Source organism: Phascolarctos cinereus, unplaced genomic scaffold (genome assembly GCF_003287225.1).
Source record: "Phascolarctos cinereus isolate Bilbo 61053 unplaced genomic scaffold, phaCin_HiC Scaffold_5;HRSCAF=322, whole genome shotgun sequence".
NCBI classification, from domain to species: Eukaryota; Metazoa; Chordata; class Mammalia; order Diprotodontia; family Phascolarctidae; genus Phascolarctos; species Phascolarctos cinereus.
Genome location: NW_027555958.1, coordinates 143,320,387 through 143,343,478, shown reverse-complemented (window position 1 = coordinate 143,343,478; position 23,092 = coordinate 143,320,387). Strand labels below are relative to the sequence as shown.

At 37.5% G+C, this 23,092-nt stretch overlaps 2 protein-coding genes across 2 annotated transcripts in view; one reads left to right on the top strand and one right to left on the bottom strand.

Annotated features, from left to right (window-relative positions):
* The window catches only part of NT5DC1 (5'-nucleotidase domain containing 1), a 245,670-nt gene that overhangs the window by 36,458 nt on the left and 186,120 nt on the right, over positions 1–23,092 (top strand). The window lies entirely within an intron of this gene.
* On the bottom strand, positions 21–12,564 carry COL10A1 (collagen type X alpha 1 chain). Its single transcript, XM_020971640.2, is given in 4 exon segments — positions 21–2,974; positions 2,976–3,590; positions 3,592–3,644; positions 12,405–12,564. Coding segments are annotated over 4 exon segments (2,040 nt in total). The 5' UTR covers positions 12,556–12,564; the 3' UTR covers positions 21–1,753.

The following is a 23,092-nucleotide window of genomic DNA, read 5'->3' as shown; positions in this document are numbered from 1 at the left end:
TTTAAAGATATCCACCAGTTTATTGGTTTACATTCTTTTAACTTTGAAAAACAAAAAGCATCAAAAGAACACTTTAGAATAGCAAATATGCTGGTTTCAGATGAATTTGACCTAAAAATCCATTTCCTTGGTTTTGTTGTAATATAATTAAAGAGTAGGTGAAAACATTTGTGCTTTCAAAAGATTCAGACTTGTCATGGGATTTTTGAAACAGCAATATACAAATGTAACACAGAATATAAATAATCTCTATTTAGACTGTTGAAGCCTTTGATGCTAGTTGTAATTCCACTGAAATTGATGGAAATGGAAGACATGCAATAGACTAATGTACTGTAAATACTTAAGAAATTTCATTTGTAAAAAAGTATCCAATGAACAAAACATTTCACATAATAAAGCCAGTAATGAAAGGTACTTTCCAATGACGGAAACAGTAATCATCATGTGAACCAACTGATTGCACACAGCTTTCATCTGCACCAAATGCCTTAAGTAAATGAATTGAAAGGAAATGCCACCATTTCACATTCTAACTTGAGAGGGTCATCTTGTCACAGGACATCTTTCCATACTTTGAAGGTAGCAACTAAGAAGACTTTTCAGTTAGCAAATGAATTTTTGAGGTGGTTGAAGAATAAGCACCTTGTATAGCAGATATGGTTTAACGTAATAGGGTGTTTTGTTTTTTGTTTTTTAATCTGGCTAGAATACTTTTACTTTGTTATTTATAAAAGCACCATTGTAGGGAAACATATTTGAACACATCCTTCTCAGAATGCAGCATCAGAAAGTGCTGTAGGGTACAGCACCTTTCAAATGTGTGTGTTCAAGTTTACTAGCGATACAGTACCTTTTTCTAAATGTCTCCAAAATGTGCTAATGTTAGTGGTTAGATTTTGGCATGTTTTGAAAGATATTGTCAATTTTATGAAATCAAATCTTAGACTAAAAATCTTTTTTCTTTTAAGACTCTTGTCCTTGTGTTTGGGTTAGGTTTTTTTGGCATTAATTTTTTTTTTTGTAAAGCCGCCAATCAAAGAGCCAGCTCTTCTTTTTTCAAATATGATTTGGATGTTGGCATATATTTCACTTTTAAGATAAATTGTATAGATTGTTTTATATATTTAAGATCAAAACAGTTTCAGTGTGGGCTTTAAAAGTGTTCTTTAAAATTTGAAGTTTTTGTTTAATTTACTTTTAAACAGGTAAGAAATATCCACATTGTGTAAAAAAAAAGTGCACTTAAATTAGCTATATTTCTAGCTTGAAAATTCTAAAATTACATTTCTGTATGCTGTTAAGAATTTTATGTAAAAGATTCGGGTAAATTCAGCAGTTTCTGATGGTTAAAATAATCTCCTGGAGGCTATTATGTAAATTCATCTACTTTCATTCTAGAAACTTCTTATCTCTAAAAGATGATTCTGTGGTGAAGCTGTGTTTCTTCCTTTTAGTGAATTACAGTACAGGCAGAGTGAAATTTCACAATATCGCGTGATTTCACAGAAAACATTAGGGTATCTTAGACATAATTACTAGAAGTCCTTAAAATGAGAGCGCTCTTCATATGCAATTTACTGTATTATTTTTTAGCTTGTGTTTCTCATGGTAAATTTCCATTTCCCAGACATTTGAAAAGTAGTCAATTTTTCCGATGTTTCAGCTGTTGGAAGGGAGTGATTTCTAGGTAAACATCTCATTACAGACCATTTTTCAAGCAGACAGTGTAGACTAGCTATGCAGGCTGTCTTTATGGTAAGGCAAATAAAAATCCTGAGAAAGATGAATGAACGTACTCAGAAGAATACAAACCATTGGATTCTGCGTTTGGTAGCTGCAGCCACACTTGATCGTTTTCTGTGAGATCTATGACAGTGCTCCCTGAAGCCTGATCTAAGTACCCTTTTGTGTACTCATCATAGGTGTACATCACGGGGGCGCCATTCTTATACAAGCCTACCCACACGTGATTCCCTTTCACGTGTACGTGGTAGGAGAAATAGTACAGACCTGGTATCCTACAGGTGAAAATCCCAGTTCTTGGATCATAGTGCTGTTGCCTGTTATAGACGATTTTGTCAAATGGAATTGGAGTGCCTATTGCTGGGTAGGCTTTGGAGAGAATAACTGTGAAAGCCGACACAGGCATTCCTGTTACACCCTGATTTGCACTTACTAGAGGTGTCCCTGATAAGCTTGGCCTTTGTCCAGCTTTTATAAAGCCCTCTGGCATGACTGCTTGACCTGGTGGGCCTGGAGGTCCTGGGGGCCCTGGGCGTCCAGGCTCTCCGTCATGGCCTCTTGGACCTGGTAGCCCTGGTGGCCCCATTGGTCCATTGAGTCCTTTAGTTGCAATACCAGCCGGGCCAGGCAGGCCTGGACTTCCTGGGTCTCCTTTAGTCCCAGGGAATCCTGGAATTCCTGGTGGCCCAACTGGGCCTCTTGTTCCTGGTATTCCAGGGGCGCCCCTAGGACCTGGCTCACCATTGTGTCCTGGTATGCCCTTAGCACCAGCTGCTCCTGCAGGGCCTGGTAAACCAGGAGGACCCCCCAATCCGGTGTCCCCTTTTGGGCCTGGCAAACCTGCGTTGCCCTTGGGACCATTGAGACCTGGTTCTCCTGGGTAGCCTGGTTTTCCTTCTAACCCTGGTAGGCCTCTATCTCCCTTGGCCCCTGGGAACCCTGTAGGGCCTGTTGGTCCTGCCTCCCCTTTAGAACCAGGAATGCCATTGTTACCTGGTATTCCTTTTGGTCCTTGTGGTCCCATGCGTCCTGGGGGCCCATCCAAACCTGGTTCCCCTGGGTGACCTGCTGGGCCTTGTTCCCCTTTGACTCCTGGAGCCCCTGGAAGGCCTTCAGGTCCCCTCTGCCCTTTCATCCCTGGTAAACCTGGTTTACCAAATCCAGGTGCACCTGGCATCCCTGCTATTCCTGGAGCTCCTGGAAGACCTTTGGTTCCAGGTGTCCCCGGGCAATCCTGGTGCCCCATTGACTCCCGGCTTTCCTATTCCTGCTGCTCCAGGTTCTCCACGAGGACCTTGGGGACCTGGTAGGCCAGGTGGGCCTGTTTCCCCTGGGAAACCTCTATCTCCTTTAGCACCAGGCTGTCCTGGAAATCCATTTTCTCCTCTTTTCCCTACTCCAGCAAGCCCTGGAGGTCCCATGGGACCCTGTGGACCTGGATGACCTCTCTCACCTGGTCTTCCAGGAATTCCATATCCATTTTCCCCCTTTTGTCCATTCATACCAGGGATGCCTGGTACACCTTTTTCTCCAGGAAGACCCCTTGGTCCTGGGGCCCCTGTTGGCCCCTGTGGTCCTGGTTTGCCTGGAACAGATAGGCCAGCGGGGCCAGGAATTCCAGGAGGTCCTGGCGGGCCTCTTGGCCCTGGTAAACCAGCAGGTCCAACGTCTCCTTTCTCTCCATATGGTCCTCTGTCACCTGGCTTTCCTGGGAGACCTGGCAAGCCTGGTTTCCCAACTGCAGACAGTCCTGGTGGTCCTGGCATACCTGGCTGTCCTTGAGGCCCTGGGCTTCCATAGCCTGGCTTTCCTGGAGGTCCAGAAGGTCCGGGCTGTCCACGGGGGGCCTGTGGGGCCTGGTGGTCCAGGAAGACCTTGTTCTCCTCTAATTGGTATGCCTAAAAGACATTAAACCCACACATACACAAAATGGAAAAATTAAGATTTTTCGTGGAAAATAATCACTGTTCCCAAATTATAAATCATGAGGCTGAAAAAAGGTTTTGGTGCCATCTAATTCATTTCCCTGTGTTTAGGAACAATCCAAACCAAACCCTCGACAAAATAAAAATTCATTTTAAAAGTCATATAGAGAAGGTGAATTTGCATCTCTCTGGTAACCTATTACAGTATCTTAATAACACAGTACTGTAGATACTTTCGTTCATTACAACTTCTAATGGGCTGTAATGGAATTGTGAAACCCATTGACTTTAACAATTCAATAAGCATTCATTAAGTGTTGATTTTATGAAAATCCTTGTGCAATGCACTGAAAGTACAAAAATGGAAGAAAAAAAAAGATAGTTCCTGGCCTCATAGTCTACCAGAAACTGAGAGTTCAGTGGAAATTGTTCCAATTATGTGTTCTTGCATTTTCTTTGGAGTATATGTATACATATACCTATATACAGGGATATATGTGTATATATGTTTGTATATACACATGTATATGCATGCATGTACACATATGTATGCACATATATACATGCATGAAGATATATCTGCATGTGTGTATATGATACATAGGAATATAGCTACATTTATACATGTATAGATGTACTAGAAAAACCAAACATACAGACTGCAAAGGCAGAATAAATTTGAAAAAGTTTGAATATAGTGGGTTTTTTTTCTTTCATAAAAGCTAATAGAGTTTTAATGAAAAATGCATTTGTTACAATGTGGAGATGCTTTTGAAAGCAGGAACTATCTTTTACCTTTTTTGTATCCCTCACATTTAACTGGGACATAGTAGGTGTTTAATAAATGCTTGTTGACTAACTGGCAAGCTGAATAAGGTTCAAGTTTAGGTCGGACATTAACCTAAATCTTCTTTCATTCTCAAAGCTAATAGTGAACCTTGTCCTTTCTTTTCTGAGGCAGAGTCAAATGAAAGTATCTTTAGGGAGCTAGAAATGAAAGGATAATTTTAATACCCTGTTTAGGACATAAAGAAGCTCTGCAATTTACTACCTCTGAGACCTTGAACAAGTCCCTTAATGTCGCAAAGCCTCAGTTTCCTCATCTGTAAAATGAGGCTTTCTAAAGTTTCTTTCATCTTTAAAGCTATGACTGTTCATAAGTGAACAAATGTGCTTAAATTAGGCTTATTTGGAGCTTTTACTTAAGGCAGATAAATATTCATAAACTTAATGTTTTATAAAAAGCCTCACTATCATCAGCTCTATAAATGTGAAACTTTGTTATCTACCCTTAGTGCCTAGCATAGTATCTTGTGTGTAGTACTTGTATACAAAAAGTATAAACAAATGACTCAAGGAGCTTTAATTGCAACCTGGGGTGGAGATTTTTCTCAGCAATTGATGTTTTCCAGCTTCAAGCCTATATATATATATATATATATTATGTATATATGTATATAGCATATTTAGAAATGCAGAACAGAATCCATTCAATTCAACCAGTTCTGGCCCTGTTATTTGCTAGACCCTGTGATAGGCTCTCAGATAGATATACTCCTCTGGTTCTGGATCAAGAGAATCTTATTTACTAATGAAAGGACAAATCTGCACATAATTGTGATGTATTTGAGAGTGAGAAGAGTAAAGGAGGGATCTGAGTGGAGTTCTATGAGAAATTTGAGCGAGAGAATACTTTTCAATGGTGGGGTGCATTGAAGAGGTAGCATCTCAAGTTGGGCTTTGAATGGAAGGCACCAACTGATGGAGCTGGAGAAGAAAGGGAGAAAAGTACATTCTAGGCTGACCTAAGCAAAGGCATAGATGTGGGAAATGGCATTATGAGAATGGGAAATGAAAGGTCTTATTATTTGGCTTGAGTATTGAGTATACATAACTAGGAAAAGTATGACATAAAGCTAGAAAATATAATCTGGAACTCTTACAGATTGAAAAGGTATATAATCTGTGATGACAGTAATGAAAGGGGAGAGTCATCCACTCAAAGGCATAACTCTCTTGGAAAATTGGTGTCCATTGTGCTGAGTACAGGCCTTAATGTGAATCAGACTTCTTCTCTTCCAAAATGCACAGATGCATGCTTGTGTACTGCTTACATAGTTATAAGATGGCTTCTTCCACTGTAAAATTAGTAGGCTGCCATCCAACAATTTGATTAAATCAAGATGAAGGTAATGCCATCCTTGGCAGCTAGATGGCTCAGTAGATAAGAGTGTTGCTGCTAGTATCAAGAAGAACTGGGTTCAGAAATGGCCTCAATCACTTAGTGGTTATGTGACCCTGGGCAAGGCACTTAACCTCTGTCATATTGTACTGGAGAAGGAAATGGCAAACCACTCCAGTATCTTTGCTGAGAAAACCCCATGGATAGTATGGTACACAGGGTCATGAAGAGTCAGATGTGACTGAAAAACTAAACAGCGATACCATCCTTAAGAAAAATCTAGTAGAGAAGTTTAAGAAGCATTAGCATATTGAAATGTTGGGATGCTTCCACAAAGATGGAATCATAGTCTACCAATCAGGTTATGAAACCTGTGGTGATGCAATTTAGTGTGAAACATGGTTTAACTTTTTTGGCTCTACTTAATTATAGACCATAATGTTCAGTTTGGGAAAGTCTGCATTTCTCTACATATATTTATTTCTTAAATACAAATATATCCTTGATTTGTGTATTTGATCTAGGATTTTCTGTCAATCCTGTCATAAGTATCGTTAATAATACCTTTAAATGAATGATAATGTGTTTTAATTTTTTTTTATTTTGTAGTAAACACTAATGCTGTTGATATTTTGACTTACTGCTACCTATAATTTGTTGTTGCTGAGTTGTATTTTTCATGACCCCATTTGAGGTTTTCTTGGCAAAACTGGAGTGGTTTGTCATTTCCTTCTCCAGTTCATTTGACAGATGAGGAACTGAGTCAAACAGGGCTAAGTGACTTGCTCAGGGTCACATAGCTAGTAAGTGTCTAAAGGCTAGATTTAAACTCATGATAATGAGTCTTCCTGGTTCCAAGTCCAGTGCCCTATCTACTGTGACACCTAGCTGCCCTTCTACCTCTAATTAATAGATAGGATTTTATTTAAGCGTACTAATTGTAATCCTTTATAATAGAAGTATGAGCTAAATATTAATTCCTGGATTTGTTAACAGTCCTTCAGTACTGTACATTTAGTTTCTATTTGGTGGTTTACAGTTATATTTATGCATGTATGATAACATTTTAAATTAGAAATGAAAATAATATATTAAGAAAATCTCTCAAAAAAAGAGAATTTTTTATCCCTAAAAATAGCAATATCTTTAGAAGGTATGTCCTTTATAAAAAATTTTAATACAAGTCATAAGCTTTCTAAATGAGAAAACACTTTACCCACCAAATAAAATCAATTTATTCAGTCTCACATGCCATGAAATAGATATTGATGATATATTCATGATATCCCTTTATATCAATTAAGAATAGAAAAGCACATTAAGATACTTGTATTAAGATAAAAGAAAAAGGGTGGGCGACAGCTAAGTAGCACAGTGGATAGAAAAAGGGTGGGAGACAGCTAAGTAGCACAGTGGATAGAGCACTGGCCCTATAGTTAGGAGGACGTGAGTTTAAATCTGGCCTCAGACACTTGACACTTACTATTTGTATGACCCTGGGCAAGTCACTTACCCCTCATTGCCCTGCCCTCACCCCCCCCCCAAGAAGCAATAGTAGGTGCTCAGCAGACATTTAAAATTGAATTACATTCAAATCCTATCAAAGAAGACATCTTAATTGTGATATTATTTTAGGAAGCCTAGCTGACTGAACAAAAGTTTCAGAAATAGGTGTTCACATTTGTCTAGTTTGTGGTAGCATTTGTAAGAAAATGAATTTGTATCACAGATACCTAATCATGTGCTATTTGTATAATCTACAGAAGATCTTATCCATATTAACTTTCCTTAACTTGCAGGAGTCTGAGCAACTTTCAAATAGTTTATTACTTTGAGTATAAAGTCATTAACACTGTATATGAGGCCTGGATGAAACAGGTTGGTGGTGCATAACCCTTGCTCACTATTACCTTGCTTTCACATATCTGAAAGCAAAGCAGTCTTTGCCACAGAAATGGAGTTTGCTAGATTTTGTTGAACAGTGCAAGAGGCTCTAGCTCACTGGCCTCCCATTTTTCATGGCAGTGATTTTTGTTGAATTAAACAGATAACATGGCTTCACTACATCAGCCTTAGAGTCAGGAAGACCTGGGTTCAAGTCCTGCCTCTGCCAAATAATAGATGTGTAACCATAGACAAGTAATGGTAGCCTTATGGTGTCCTCTAAGAAGGTAAGTGCTATGGAAATATTACTTATTTGCATGGGTTGAAATAGCTTCTGTATCATATGGTCTCTTACATTGATGAAATCACAAGTCCAGCACTTCTCCACTCCAACTTCCTTCCCTCTCCCCAACCTCAAAGAGAATGAAGTAGCTTATTTTTGTTTAATGGAGTAAGTTGTTAATGGAACTTTAAAGCTGGGGTTCTTAACCTGGGGTCTAGGAATCCCTTGAGAGTAGATTTCAGGAAATTAAGGAACTTGAATGGGGAAAAAAAGATATCTTTATTCCAATATAATTTGTTTTCCTTTGTAATCCTATGTATTTTATTTCATACATTTAAACACCTTATTCTCAGAAGGGGTCCATAAGCTTCACCAGGCTGATAAAGGGTCCATCAGACACATAAAAAGCTTAAAAACCACGCTAGCTTCTGTGATGAAAATGAAATATTGAATTGTGACTTAATGATCTGACAGTGTGAATATGGCACAAAGTGCCCCAATTACTTAGTATTTATTTTATTTAAATTGTTACCTTTTTATTGACTGTTAGGGCAGTAGAATAAAGAAAAATCCAATTGGTAAATTGGAAAAAATCATTTACATCATGAAAAGTGTAGTCTAATAAAACAAGTATTAATTTGAGGTTCAAAAAACCCCTGTTAAAGTCCTGCCTTTGACACTAGCTATGTCACCATGGGCATGTGGCTGTTTACCTCATTTTTATCATCTGTCAAGTGGGAAGAGTAATTCTTTAATTCCATACCTCACAGTAATGTTGTGAAAAATGTATTTTGGTAAACCTTAAAGCTCTTCATAAATATAAGAGCTGTTATTATGAAAAGAGTTTAAGAGAGAAAAATCAATAACTATCTAAATCAATGAAAAGGCACTGTCTTTAGGTAGTAAATTTTTTATTTTAAAAAATTTAATTAATTTCTCTCCCTTAAAAGTGGAATCAATGTAGAATAGCGGTTTCAGGGAAGAAGAGAAAGTAACATTTATTTCTCTGGAATGCACTATCAGTGGTGAAATGCCTGGGAGAGTATGTTTTATCATGGATTGGTAGAATGGAATCACTAACTTTTAACACATGCAGGACATGTAGCAAAGCAGAATGTCAAGTTTGTGGCAACTAGATGGCATATGATGAGAATTACACATTCCTATTTCTCCTCCACCCAGGCCCATTTTCTATGATGGCATCTCACCAGCTTTCCCTATTGTTATTTTTTCCATCTGGAATCATTGTAAAGCACATCACTTTTGACCTAGATGAGAGCTGGTTTAACTTCACTTTTATCTGCTGCCACACCTGACAGAAAAACAGTCCCTAATTCTAGCCATTCTTTTTCCAAACCAAACCTTCTCTATTACTCTGTTTTTTGTTTGTTTTTTAATTCTGGACATTATCAAATAGACCTTTTTTTTAAAAATGAGGAAAATCTTTACATGTAATAAGAAAAAATAAAATTCTATTTACAAAAAAAGAAAAATGAAAATGAAGCTTAAAATCAACTGTCTTACTTCTCCATACCATGAAACAAGACCCTTGAAAAGATTCCCTACTTCCATCCCTCCAAGACTTAACCCACCAAATGTAACCTTTTGTTGATTTCTTTTTTTCAGTAGGAAGATTTTTGTCTACATAAAAAAAAGAATTGAGCCTTTTATGTCTTCTGAAGCAAGGCAGGGCTCAAACTGAGCACGTGTTGCCATGGATGGAATGTTAATGCAGTAGTGCCCTGGCAGTGAAGTTCACAAAACAATGCAGGTCAAGCATTATATTTCCCTTAGGCGTGATGTTTTAAATAAGGGAAGAATTAAAAAAAAAAAAAGTAAAAGGAACAAAAGAAACCCCCGCAGAGACTTTATTTACCTAAAATATCCCAGTACAGTGATGTGGCATGGTACCTAGTCTTAGAGTTGACTAGAGCACAGAAAGACTAAAAGAGCTGCAGAGGATCACACAGCATGTCTATGTAAGAGGCAAGACTTAAACTGAGGCCTTCTAGGCTTTGAAGTCAGCTTTCTGTCCACTGAGCCACACTGCCTTCTTGCTTCTGTAGCTGTTCAATATTAATATTTTAAAAAGTGATAGAGAGCTAGATGACTTTCCAATTTTTAAAAGTAAGCTGACAATATTTTATACTGGCATGACTATCTTTAATGGCCTTAAGTATGTTACAGTGTTCTTTAATTTTCACTTTGAGTTTTGGGTAATAGTCAAACTCATAAGCTTTGTTCGAATCTAAGTCAACTTCATAATAAAACAAGGTCGGGTGTTTATTTCAAAGTTAACAAAATTTTGAAACTAACTCAAATTCTGTTACCTCAAATTACAAAAGTAAAAATGGCTTTTTTTTTTCTCTCTCTCTCTTTCTCTCTTCCCTTTCCTCTTTGGTCCCTCCCCGCTCCCTCCCTCCCTCCCTCCTTCCTTCCTTCCTTCCTTCCTTCCTTCCTTCCTTCCTTCCTTCCTTCCTTCCTTCCTTCCTTCCTTTTTCCATTATAACTCTACCCTTCTAAGAGGCATTTTGCTGTAGTGGATAAAGATCTGTTCTTAAAGTCAAGAAAGAAGACCTCAGTTCAGGTCCCTCCTTTGATATGGACTGTGTGACCCTAAGCAAGTTACTTGATCTCTCTGGTGCTGTAGGTGACTCTTTTAGACTAGATCAAATGCTGAGTCGCATTGGGTAGAGAGAGTTTTCTTAGCTAGGATTTTCTTCTCTCAGTGGTATAATTAATCCTGTTCATCTCCTTATCCTATAACATCACCCCCATGAGGGACACATGTTATAAATATTTATTATTTTTAAAAGAAAATGCTGTTTTTAAGTAGAGTTTTCCTTTTTCCCCAAAACATGCAGGAAATGTCAATATGGAAAAAAAAAACCGTTACCTCTAATTGAACATAGAGTGTGTATTTATTAGAGAGAGTGACAAATACTTTTCATTGAGTAAAGCCCCTAAAATCTTGCAGTATGTTATTCTGGAGTCACAGAGGGGCTTATTAAGCAAATGGATTTGTTTTATAAAGATGTAAGCTTCCATTACTGGAAGAGAAAGAAACACCAACTTCATAGTTGGGCTTCTTGAGAACAAAATCCCTTTACATTGTTTGTAATGTGTTCGAAAAGATTGCTTCCAATTGAATGAGAGGCAGCATCATGAAGTAGGGAGAACTAGCTTTCAAACAGGAAGAACAGGATTTGATTGTCATAACAAATAGCCAAAACTTGGGTTATACCAAAAAGTGTTATTAAATAAGGAAAAAATGAGTTAATTCTATTTTTGGGGGGAGGGGAAGGGTCTGTCTTACCCTATAGTAAGTATTTTGGACATTTTCTAATAGGTTTTTTTAATGGCATTGAATGAATAAGTACATATTATTGAACCAAAATGATTTTAGACAATTTTATCTTCCATATTAAACATTTTAATATATCATTTTATACTTTCATATTAAATGTTTCAATATATTTTGTTATTTGTGATGGTATTGATTGACATTTTACTTGAGGTAACCTTCTTATAGGATGTGTGACAAAACGAAATATTAAACTTGTCAATATTCAGGTGAAAGGACATAGGGCACCTGAAATTTGTGTTAGAAGCTTAGTGGATGTTAATTATAGCATGTATTAGTTATCAGAATTATGTAAAGATTATGACATTTGTAAAGAATGTCAATCTTTTTGAATGAATAACCAATGTTTAATGTTGCTAACTAGTTTGCATATTAAATCCCTTTCCTTAGGTTAGTTAAAACAGTTTCTAATAGTTTTTCTTATGAAAATTCAGTTATATGTTCAGGTGTTAGCTGATTTTTAGCAAATTTAGGAATTATATTTGCCTTTGTTTTTATCTTAATATCCTGGCTTCTAGTACAATGGCTGGTATATAAGAAGGGTTTAATAAATGTTTGTTGAATGAATAAGTGAATTAGTGAAAAAATTGTTTAGGCATCTAAAACCTTCAGCTTAACCATTCTCTCATTTGTAAGTTGAGTGATTCATTTTGGTTAAAAATATTTTGGTTGAATCTTTTTGGATAATTAATTAATTTTTTTAAACAGCTATGCTTATTTTTGCCACAGCGTCATTTGGGAAAGTAAATCCAAACAGGAGAATTCAGAAATATTAAGTGTTTTATAACATTCCTGTGCCATTTCCACTGTGTATGTGAGGGTTGTTAATGCTATTCTGTAAACTTTCTTCTCTCAGAAATCACTAACAATCTGAGTTCATTTAGGAAATTGAAAACAATTGATACCAATCATAGGGTTAATAGTTCTTAGGTAGAAATAACAAGAAAGGAAGAAAATCATCATAATTACCTAAAGATAGTAACAACTACTTAGTAAAACCAGAGAGGTATTTTGGCTTACCTTTACTCTTTATGGTGTAAGGAATGAAAAACTGTGTCTTTGGATTGGGTGGTGGCCCCTTTATTCCCGTAGGGGATTGGAATCGTTCAGCGTAAAACCCAGCATGAGCAAAGTGAGAGATTAGCAGCAAAAAGGCTATTTGTAACAGCATATTCCCAGACTAATTCTGCAAAAAGAAAAGAATTATTTTATATACACACATATGTAAAATACATACATGCACACACATATGTACACATTTTCATGTTTTGTTGTCTTGACCATGTTACCGTTTTTTGGCATTTCACAGATTAATTTTTAGTACATTCAGGTTTACTCTGCTTCTTTCTTAGCATCCTATTGAATGTACTTCTCAAGTTAATGGCAGTTTATGTTTCTTTGTTTTCTAAGCATATTTCTTAGTTGTATTTTGAAACAGTCTCTCAGTGCTGTAAGCAGCTCACTAAAATTATATATCTGTATATAAGGGGCCCACACCATACATAGGTATGCTTGTATACCAATAGGATCACAGGGCCAGTTTCTATCTTATTTTGAAATTATTTTCAAGGTGAATAATTGTTGAAAATTGGGAGACTTTCTGTGTCTCATTTGACACTTTCATTGAATACAGAACTTTCAAATGACAAACTCATGACATTTTAAACATTTCTTGATCTTTGAAATAGAGTTGAGCAGAAGCTTCAAAATAACACTAAATCAGCAGTAGAACCAGTTAGCTCTAACAATCATGTCAACCTCATTTCAATTTAGACAGACTAGTAGAACCTTTCAAAATAATTTTTAGAGGCAGGACAATTTGGTGTTTATCTGTATAGAATAAATATCAATTCCTAAAAGTTTATGCTTTGCAAGTTAAAATGGATGCAGGATGAATTTGAGTCAAATTAGAGACCTACCAGAATGCCAGGATTCTTAGCAGATTGTTTTTCAGTCTTCCTCAGTGTGTACCTCCACTCCAGTGAGAAGTGCAGAAGTTGTCCTTTCGACAATCACCCTGGTGTATTTATACTGTTTGTTCACTTGTTACATGAAGTGACACATGGGGTTAGCTCCTCCCAAAGAGGTAGTAAGCACTAATTATGGTGGAAAGTTATATTTGGGCAGACACACCAAATGATGTGAATGTCCCTTTTCCTTATGTTTCTTTATTGGAAAAAGGGACTCTTTGACTTATGTAGTCTTAGTTTAAATTGCATGACATTTTTGTCATTTTTCTCTTAAGTTATTGTTCAGATATTTAGGGCTGTAAGCTAAGAAAATAATGGCACCTTTCATATTTGATGGATTATTGTTCTATTCAGGTGATCACTTATTGGCGTTGACCAGATATAGAGGAAGATGTTGTAACCCATATAGTTCTGTTCATTTTCTGTATAGCCCATGAAAGTTTCAAAGATTTTTTTTAATGATACTATATAGTATAAGCAGTTGTCACTTATTAATTTGATTCAAGAAAAGGATGTGACAAACTTATAGGTTTCTTATCGATTTTAAGGATTTTTGGTATGTTTGATAGAGAATTTAGTATTTGGTAAAAATGTATAAAAAAGGAAATTCAAAATTGATAGTATTTTACTTTAATTATTTTAAACTCTACTGTGGCTAAATTATATTCATCAGAAACAGGAGCATGCTTTTAACATAGCACAAATTTTTGTGTATATACATATTTGTATATAGCTACATACATACCACCCTACATTTTTAGATTTTCCCTTTGCCTTGATACATTGTATTCATCAGTTGACTTTACATTTTACAGTTAAACATTGGTATTGATTAATATATTACTGCAATGTAGATATCTGTAGAAAAGCCTTAAGGGTATATTAGATTAGATTTGAAATCTGTTTGCTTTCTACTTTTTTTTAATTCATTGAAATACTTTTACAGGTCTTGAAAAGCACAGCAAGAAACATTCTACATTGATGAAAATAAAACACAAATACAGATTACAATAATGGATGCTCAGTATAATCTGAACCAATACTATAATAGTTTCAGTATCAGTCAGTCAACAAGCATTTATTATATGCTTACTATGTGCCAGGCATTGTGCTAAGTACTGAGATCATGAGTAAATGAATAAGGACATTAGGCTTACAGTTTGAAACTTAGATAATATTTTATTTCATGATTTTAGATCAAAAAACACTTTGAAAATAAAACACATAAAATGTTCTTTATGGACGGATTGTGCCAAAAAGGATAGGATTCCACAGAGAGGCACAGGTATATTATTTCTATTTTTCTGCATAGTGAAATAAAGTCTCAATCCAAGACTGACCAGTAATTGGAATGAACATTTTTAGCACCTGTGTTTAAAAGTCTGGCCACCTATATTAAAAGTTTGACCACATCTACAGGTGTGCAGTTTTTTTAAAGGAAAACACAGGTATTAAATTTAAAAAAACATGCTATTTCTGTGTGTATGTGTGTTATTTCATGAAAACTTAGTCTAAGGAATTCTTATTGCCTCAGTAGAAATAATGACCTTCGCTATTTTGCTGAGCTCCAGCTTTCATTCTTTTTACAGTTCCAGTGGGAAGACATTTATAAATATTTACATGTTTATGTATACCTAGGCTCAGTTCAGGCTAATTGGAGCAATTATCAAGATTTCAGTTCATTTATTCACCAAATTTTTATTAAGTACATCCTACTCTGCTTAGATCTTCAGAAGGTGACACAAAAATATAATCTGTGGCTCTTGCTCCCCAAATCCAATAGACAATCCAATGAAACAATAAACTAATTATATGATGAAATATTAGAATTAGTGCTATAAAAGCTTAGATAATGATGAGGTGAAAGTGGCCCTGGGTAAGATGGGATTTTACCAATACATTAAAGACTAGTTAAGATTTATATAGGTAGAGAGGAAGATTTGTGTGTTGAAGTTGCAAAAAAGGAGAGAGAAAGCAAAAGGAAAATCTTATGTCTGGAAATGAGAGTGGTAATGATCAAGGAACAGTGATGATACAAGTCTAGCCCTGGGGAATGCTTCGTGTTGGGGTATAGTAGGAGATGAGATTGGGTGAGTAGAGTGGGGTCAGATCAGGGGAAACCATAGATAGCAGCCTAAGGAATTTGGACTTAACCTGTAGTCATGAGAAACCAATGGTTGTGTGTGTGTGCATATACATCCACATACTGCTAATCTTTATGTTGAGAAATGGTACAATAGACAGTGGCTTTTACCATGAGCTTAAAAGGATGTTTGAATGAATACTTAGGAATTTGCCAAGCTGATCCCTGCTTGTGATGCTGACGCTCAGACTTGTGGCTGTCCTTTATTTAGAATTTCAGCTCTAGGCTGTTTTGTCTGCTTCTTCTATTTCCCAACAGCCCACAACTATGGCACACTGTTTGAACCTCTTTCAGGATGTCATTACAGCAGTTCTTCTCCCCTCTGTACTCTGGTTGCCACACTTCAGTTCACCACACAACAGATGTTTCGGTATCCAGTTGTCATTTTTGGTCTCTGTGTGTCCAGCCCAGGGGAGCTGTATTTTCCATGGTCACTGTTGCAATGCTTGTTGACTGACTACATTGTTGAACCTCATAAATAATGAGTCTTAGTCTTGTATTCCTATCCTGTGTCCCATTCAATTTAAATCAACCCGTGTTCATTAAATACCTACTATGTGCAATTTACTATGTTAGCAGCAGGGGATAAAAAGACACAAAGGAAACTTGCCTTAACTTTAAACATTTTCCATTTTGAGGAGTACAGAGAGGATGGCATGTACAGATAGAGAAAGGGACTGAGCCTACTCTCTGATCTTCCTGAGTTTGAGGCCATTTTTCTCTCCACAAATAAAAATGTCAGAGTAGAGACTGATTGAGTCAATCTGTGAAATCACTTTACCCCACTCAAAATAAATGACAGCCCTTGTCAGATGAGAACGCATCTCAGTGGAAATCAACCAAACAGAGGTATGTTGTCAGGTGAGAACACATCTCAATGGAAATCAACCAAACAGAGATGTGAACTGGACCTCTCAGTTGACTCAAGTCCTTTCAACTTGGTGATATAGAAGTCTGGGTTGGTTGTGGAACTTGTACAAAAGCAGGAAACTAATTTGGAATCAGGACTTTGAGCATCCACAGCTTAGTGGTAGAATTGTCAAGTCAGCAGTCATTTATTGAGTGCTTACTGTGTACTAGCTACCATACAAAGCCAGAGAATGAATTGTTCAGCTTTGCTCTCCTTTTCCTAAACTGTCCTTGGGACATCGGTGCCTGGCATTAGTATCTGCACAGGGAGTTGAGGATAGCCTGGGGGAGATGAGGAAAGGCAGATTCAGGGCTCTAAAAGGAGCCCAGCAGAAATCATAGCTAAGAGGAATTTCTTGAGTAGCCCATGAAGGGGAGAAAAGGACTTCCAGAATCTCTTTGTGACATTTCCCTAGCATTTAGCACAGTAACCTGGAGTCTCTCCAGTTGTCCTGATATGTATCTTGCCACTGTACCCAGATGGCTCCCCAGGAGAAAGTGAGGCTGGTGACTTTGCACAGCACCCAACCCCCCAATCCAATTCACTTGCAAGTCATGTCATCACCTTCCTCATGTCATGGTCCTCCTTGAGAACAAAGGACAAACAACCTGCACATAGAGGTGCTTAATAAAGGCTTGTTGATTGATTAATGTGCTCCAAACTTGAGGCAACTTTTCCCTGGATTCTGTATGTACTTGTGGGAGGGTGCATTACAAACTTTTTTTGGGGGGGGGAGCGGGTAGGGAGAGGAATTGTTTTGTATCAGCTATGTCATCATAGTAAATACTTGTTCCTAAAAGCTAGTTAAATCTGGCTGATTAATTGATAACAACTGATAATTATGGTGGGAAATATTCTGGTGGAGAGTTCCGAAGCTGTGGTATTAGAAAGATATCCTTCTTCCCTATCCCTACCGCAGCCTCTCAGAGCTACCACTGAACCCTGAGGGAATGTTAATAGTCAAATTCTGGGGACCTGACCTACCAGTATGAGTTGGGGTTGGGAGAGTAAGTCCAGAGCATGTGGTCCAGTATAGCACAAGGAAGACTGAGGATGGAGGGACCCTTCACTGGGGAGATTAGGATAGCCTCGTGAAAGTAGCACCTTACCCAAACTTGGAAATAAGATCCTTCAAAGATGAAGAGGCAGTGCATTCCTGTTGTGAGGGGATAGTTTGTTCACACAAAGCCTCTCCCTCTATCCCCTACTGCCCACATTGTGCTGTGGTTGAGATGGAGTTTCTTGGATCAGTTAGAAATTTAAAAAAAACCAAACAAACCCTCAGAGCTTTGTATGGCTAGGGTTATCAATATATGGAACCAGGAGCTGGGGTGCCAACTTTGGGGAACAATTTGGCAGGAACGTAGACTTCATAAAGGAGAATAGTGTGCTGGAAGGGTAGGTAGAAGCCACGTTGTTAAGGGCCTCAAATGCCAGGCTAAGGGAATCATTTAAGGTATTTAAGCAAGCTAATAACTTACTCAGATTTGTACCTTAAGGAAATGGTTTTGGCAGCTGAGTGGAGGTTTAATTGGATAGCAGAGAGACTAGAATCCGAGATGCCTAATAGGAGGCCATTTCACTAGTCCAAGTGAGATGTATGAGGGCCTGAGGCCCTGTGGTGTAATGGAAAGAGTGCTGGACTGAAATTTAAGAGCCTGGGTCCTAGTCCAGTGTGGCATTATAGGACCTAGGTCCAAATCCCAGTTTTGATATTTCCTGGGACCTTGGAGAAGTCATTAACTTCCCTGTGGCTCACTTCCCTCCACTGTAAAATCAGGAACTTGGACTAGGTCATTTCCATGTTTCCAGAGGATTTAGTACATAAATATAGAATATACAAATGTGGTTAAGTATGTGGGTATTTGCAAGTACATGACTCCTTTTAGTTTTTTCAAAAACTTGTAAACATTGGTGGGTATTTGTCATTCTTTAAATTCCAGTGTCTAGGCCCTTTAACACTTGAACTTGTGGTGCCTTTTTTTGGTTAAATCCTGGGTATTCAACCAAATAGTGTATTTATTTCAGCATAAGGATCTGGCAACTCTTTGCTTTGTTAGTCACTTAAGAGGTCCTGTCTTGACCAAAATATATTGTAGCATCAGAATTTGTTAACCGTGCCTCACCCAATTGTAGGTTTAAAACTATTTTTATTCGAGATTTTTTTTGTAGTTGTTTGAAGTGACTAGCCTGTGGCTTTAGCATGAAACTCCACTTGACTTAAAACAGAGTGCTCTAAACTCTGTAACCTGAGTGTTTTTCATTTCTTTGAATATGAATAGTGTTTTCACAAATCTAGAAACCAGCTAATATTACTTCTGCTTTTGAAATTTTTGCCTCACGTGTTCCTTCCCACCTTAAGTAGCATTATATTACCACCTAAAAATTCCTGATAGAGAATAATCATATAGTTATAGTATTTCATAGACTCATGAGAGCTGAAAGGAACCTTGGGGATCACTTGGTTTTATGCCTTGAATTGTAGATGGCCAAACTGTGGCTCCTATGATTGCTCTCTTCCAGTGTTCAAGTTAGTTACTTTTCTGAACTCTAAAGGGATGCGTGAAACTGAACAACAAAAACTGAAATGACCCGTGGAATTTTATTTGTGTATTTCTTATGCACTTATGCTCACTATTGTAACAATAGCCAGAACCATAGTTAACATTTATATAGCACTTTAAGGTTTGCAAAATGCTTTAGTACATTTTCTTATTTAATCTTTACAAAAATGCTCTCAAGTACTGTAGGTCTGTTTAGCCACATTTTATAAATGAGTAAATTGAGACAGAAAAGTTAGGACTCCTTTTCAGATGCTTGTCCTGATTCTTGGTCATTAGTGCTATGCTCCTTAGTTACTTTTGTTTATTTTGTATATATATATATATACATCCTGAATTTACTTATCCGTGACCGGTTGGTATCCCCACCACTCTCACCCCCAGTAGAAGGAAAGGTCTTTGAAGGCTGTGTCTCTAGCCCCTAGCTTGGTGTCTCACACATAGTAGGCACTTAATAAATGCTTATTGGTTGATTGAATAAATGTTTTGGCCACGATAAGAGGATTGAAGGTAGGATTTGAATACAGGTCCAACCCCCATTTAACCATACCTAGTGAATGGGATGTCCCAGTGAAGACTTCTCAGTGTAATTAAGGTAATAAGTTCAGAAGGTAGTGTGAGAAAGGAACTCTCAGAAGTGAAGGCTGCTCAAAGGGTCCAATAATTCTTGATTATTACTTTCAAAATCCTCCCCCACTCAGACGCTGTTTTTAAGCACTTAACAGAAAGAATAAGCCCCACCTCCCGGTTAAGAGGATAGGAAGAAACTTTCAAGCTTAGAATGTAAGCCCCACCTCCCAGTTAGAATGTAAGCCCACCCCCAGTTAAGGGGTAAGGGATAGTGGTGGGTGAAGACTTGTTTGCGATGAGCAGAGAATTGCTTTTATAAGGCGGCCCCTGTTACACGTCTCTCTCTCTCTCTCTCTCCACGTGTATCGAAGGAGCAGACAGCCATCTCGTGAGATTGTAATAAAAGTAACCTTTGCTTTCCACCTTGAGAAGTCTCTGAGTTTAATTTGGGTTGGGGTCACTGTCCCACACACTAGCATAACTCTTTGCGGGAAAAGGTTGGAAAGGTGCCCTATATCTTTGGATTTTTCTTTGTATTTCACTGGAGGCTTAGCATACTGCTCTGCAAATAATAAGCACTTAATAAGTGTTTGTTGAATGGAATTGACTCAACTCTTCCTGTTTTTAAAATGGGATTAATTCATTAAATACCTTACTATTTCCCTAACCTTTTATCCCATTAATAGTTGAAATGGGAAGATTACCCAGAAACTTAGTAAGGATACTTAGATGCTCACAACTTTCACCACTGCCTAGCCCAAGCACACTCCTCCTTATCCCACAGCCTTAAAAAAAATGTAAAAGAACATTCATATGTGTTATTGTAGACAACGGAGTCTAAAAATGAGCTATTTCGATGAATAGTTTAATTTGGCTAGTGGTTAACTACCTGCTGTGAGTCAGAAAGAAGAAATTTATGTGTAAAAACAGGTGTTTATAAAAACACCTGAAACTTAGGGCTTTTTTCAAGACTGGGCCAAAGAAAAAAAGGACCAATTTTTCAAAAGGTCAAATGAGGACTTTTCATTCTAGTTTATATGCCATTTACTTAGAGAGAAGTATTTAAAGAGTTTTTCATTTCACGAGCCTTTCCCACCTCACCCCACCCCTCAGTTGTATTAACATTAGGTGCCTACCATGGTTGCGATGGAATTTCTTGGATGAGTTAGAAATAAAAAAGCTTCAGTTGTGTATGGCTAAGGATATGGCCAAAGAACTTGACCACCCAAGCTTCTTTCAGTGACATACATCTGTTTCCATCCTGACTGAATGCCAAGTGCCAACTCCTACCTGTATTTTAGATTTTGTCAAGGGACTGAGAGTGTGAGTGAGTAGGCCAAGGCAGCACAGTAAGGTAGAAAGAAGTAATGGTTCTGAGTCAGAGGACCTGAGTTCAAATCCCACTTATGATGCTTACTAACTGTGAGACTTTGGGCAAGTCACCTAACCTCCTTGGCCTTAGTTTCCTCATCTGTAAAATAATAATTAGACAAGTTGGCCTCTAGGAAATGTATAGCATACCACTGAGACAGATAAAGGGGGCAGTAGCACCTTGAATCTTTGTTCAGTCGGTAAATTAGGCATTGACAATGAAATGAGGCCAAGTTACCAGTTTTGTCTGGGATGCTTTGTTAGGGCTGAGGCTGGATGATCCTGTAGGAATTTTGTTAGAGTTATCAGAAAACAGTTTCAGAGTTGGGTAGCACAGATTCTCAACTTCCTTTTTTAATAACCTAGTCCCTTAGCGTTTTCTTCTTTAGTAACATTTAAGTTGCCGGATTATGGTTGAACTATTTACAAATGGGGCTGTCATTACTGCAGCTTGAGGTCAAGAGAGAATTTCAGTATTGAGAGTTAACAGTTCATTATTTCTAAATGTAGATTCTGTCACTCTCCAAAAAAATGGGCTTATTTGAGAGAAGTTCAGAATGTAGTTTGATATACTTATCCTTATCTAGAAGTATTATAATATGGAATATACTTCCTTTCAATAAATTGTAGTTTATTATACATGTATTATTTTTTAGAACATATAGATATCTTGACTTGTAAAGAATATCATGTGTTGAAGGGAGCATGCCTTTAGGCAAAATTGTATAAGTTTGACATTAGACTTTATTAAAAAAGAATTCTTTTTCTCAGTTCTTTAGAATTTAATGGTACAAAAGGAATTTCTATTAATTTATTAGGTGATTTCTATTACTACTATACTATTTTAGCCTAATTCAATTAAAAGCATTTATTAAGCACTTATTATATGTAAAGGCACTGTACTGGGTGCTGGGAATGCACTCACTTCTAGACTTAATCGCCAGACTTCTCTTCACCTTCTGTGCTGCCACTGTGGAATATCCCAATTTTCCTGACTGGGGATTCATTTCCCTCGGACCACCATTTTAAGAAGGTCTGCAGCCATACTTCATTTGATTCATACCAGGACTCACTCTCTAGATTTCTCATCGTTCTTCTCTTCTGTTGCTTTGCCCTCTACCCCCTCCTCATCCTTCTTCCCCTCTACCCCTTCTCCCCCCCATATTCACACACTTTCAAGCTCACCTATAAATGTTACCTTCTTTCATTAGAAAAAAGCCTCCTACAGAAGAAGGTTACATTTGAATTGAAATTTAGAGTAAACCAGGGTCTCTAAGAGATGACGGTGAGGAGGAAGAGCATTCCAGGAATGGGGTTTAACTAGTGCAAAGTCACCAAAATGGGAAAATGGAGTATTGTGTATACAGAATGGCAAGTAGACCAGTATGGCTAAATGTTAGAGTGCTTTAAAGAAGCCTGGAAAGGAGGAGGAAGCCCAGTTGTGAAGAGTTTTACATGGTAAACAAAAGTGGTGGTGATGTTTTTGCTTGTTTTGTTTTCCTACTTAATTCTTGGGTTAATAGGGAGCTACTAGGGTTTATAGAATGAGGGTAATAGTCATACCCATGCTTTAGGAAAATTACTTTGGCAACTGCATAGAAGATGTATTAGAATGGGGAGAGACTAGGGTCAGGGAAAGTAATTAGAAGGCTATTGCAGTTGTCCAGACAAGAGGTGTTTTGGGCTTGAACTGGGGTAGTGATGGTGTCAGCAGAGAGAAGGGGATGAATAGAAGAGATATTGTAAAGGCAAAAATGACAAAATTTGGCAACTGATTGGATGTATGGGGTGAGGGAGAGTGAGGGTTTGTGGATGTATTGAGTGAGGGGTCAGGAATGACCCCAGTACCATGAATCTGTGTGACTAGAAGGATGGTAGTACCCTTGATAGTAAGAGGGAAGTTTAGAAGAGGAGGAGGATAATTTGGAGGGAAAGATAATGAATTCTGATTTGTACATGTACACAGATGAGTAAATATAAGGTAGTGTGAAGAGAGGGGGAGAGAGAGAGAGAGTGCACTAATAAGAAGAATAGAGTAGCCTAGAGAGTACAAGTCATTTTTCCTTTTGAAGACAGAAGTGCACAAAAGACAGGCATTAATCATCAGCTCAGAGTTGAATCGAACACGTTAAAAGTATGGCAAAATATCATTCAAGCCAAACAGCCCAACTAGCTGTTCCTTA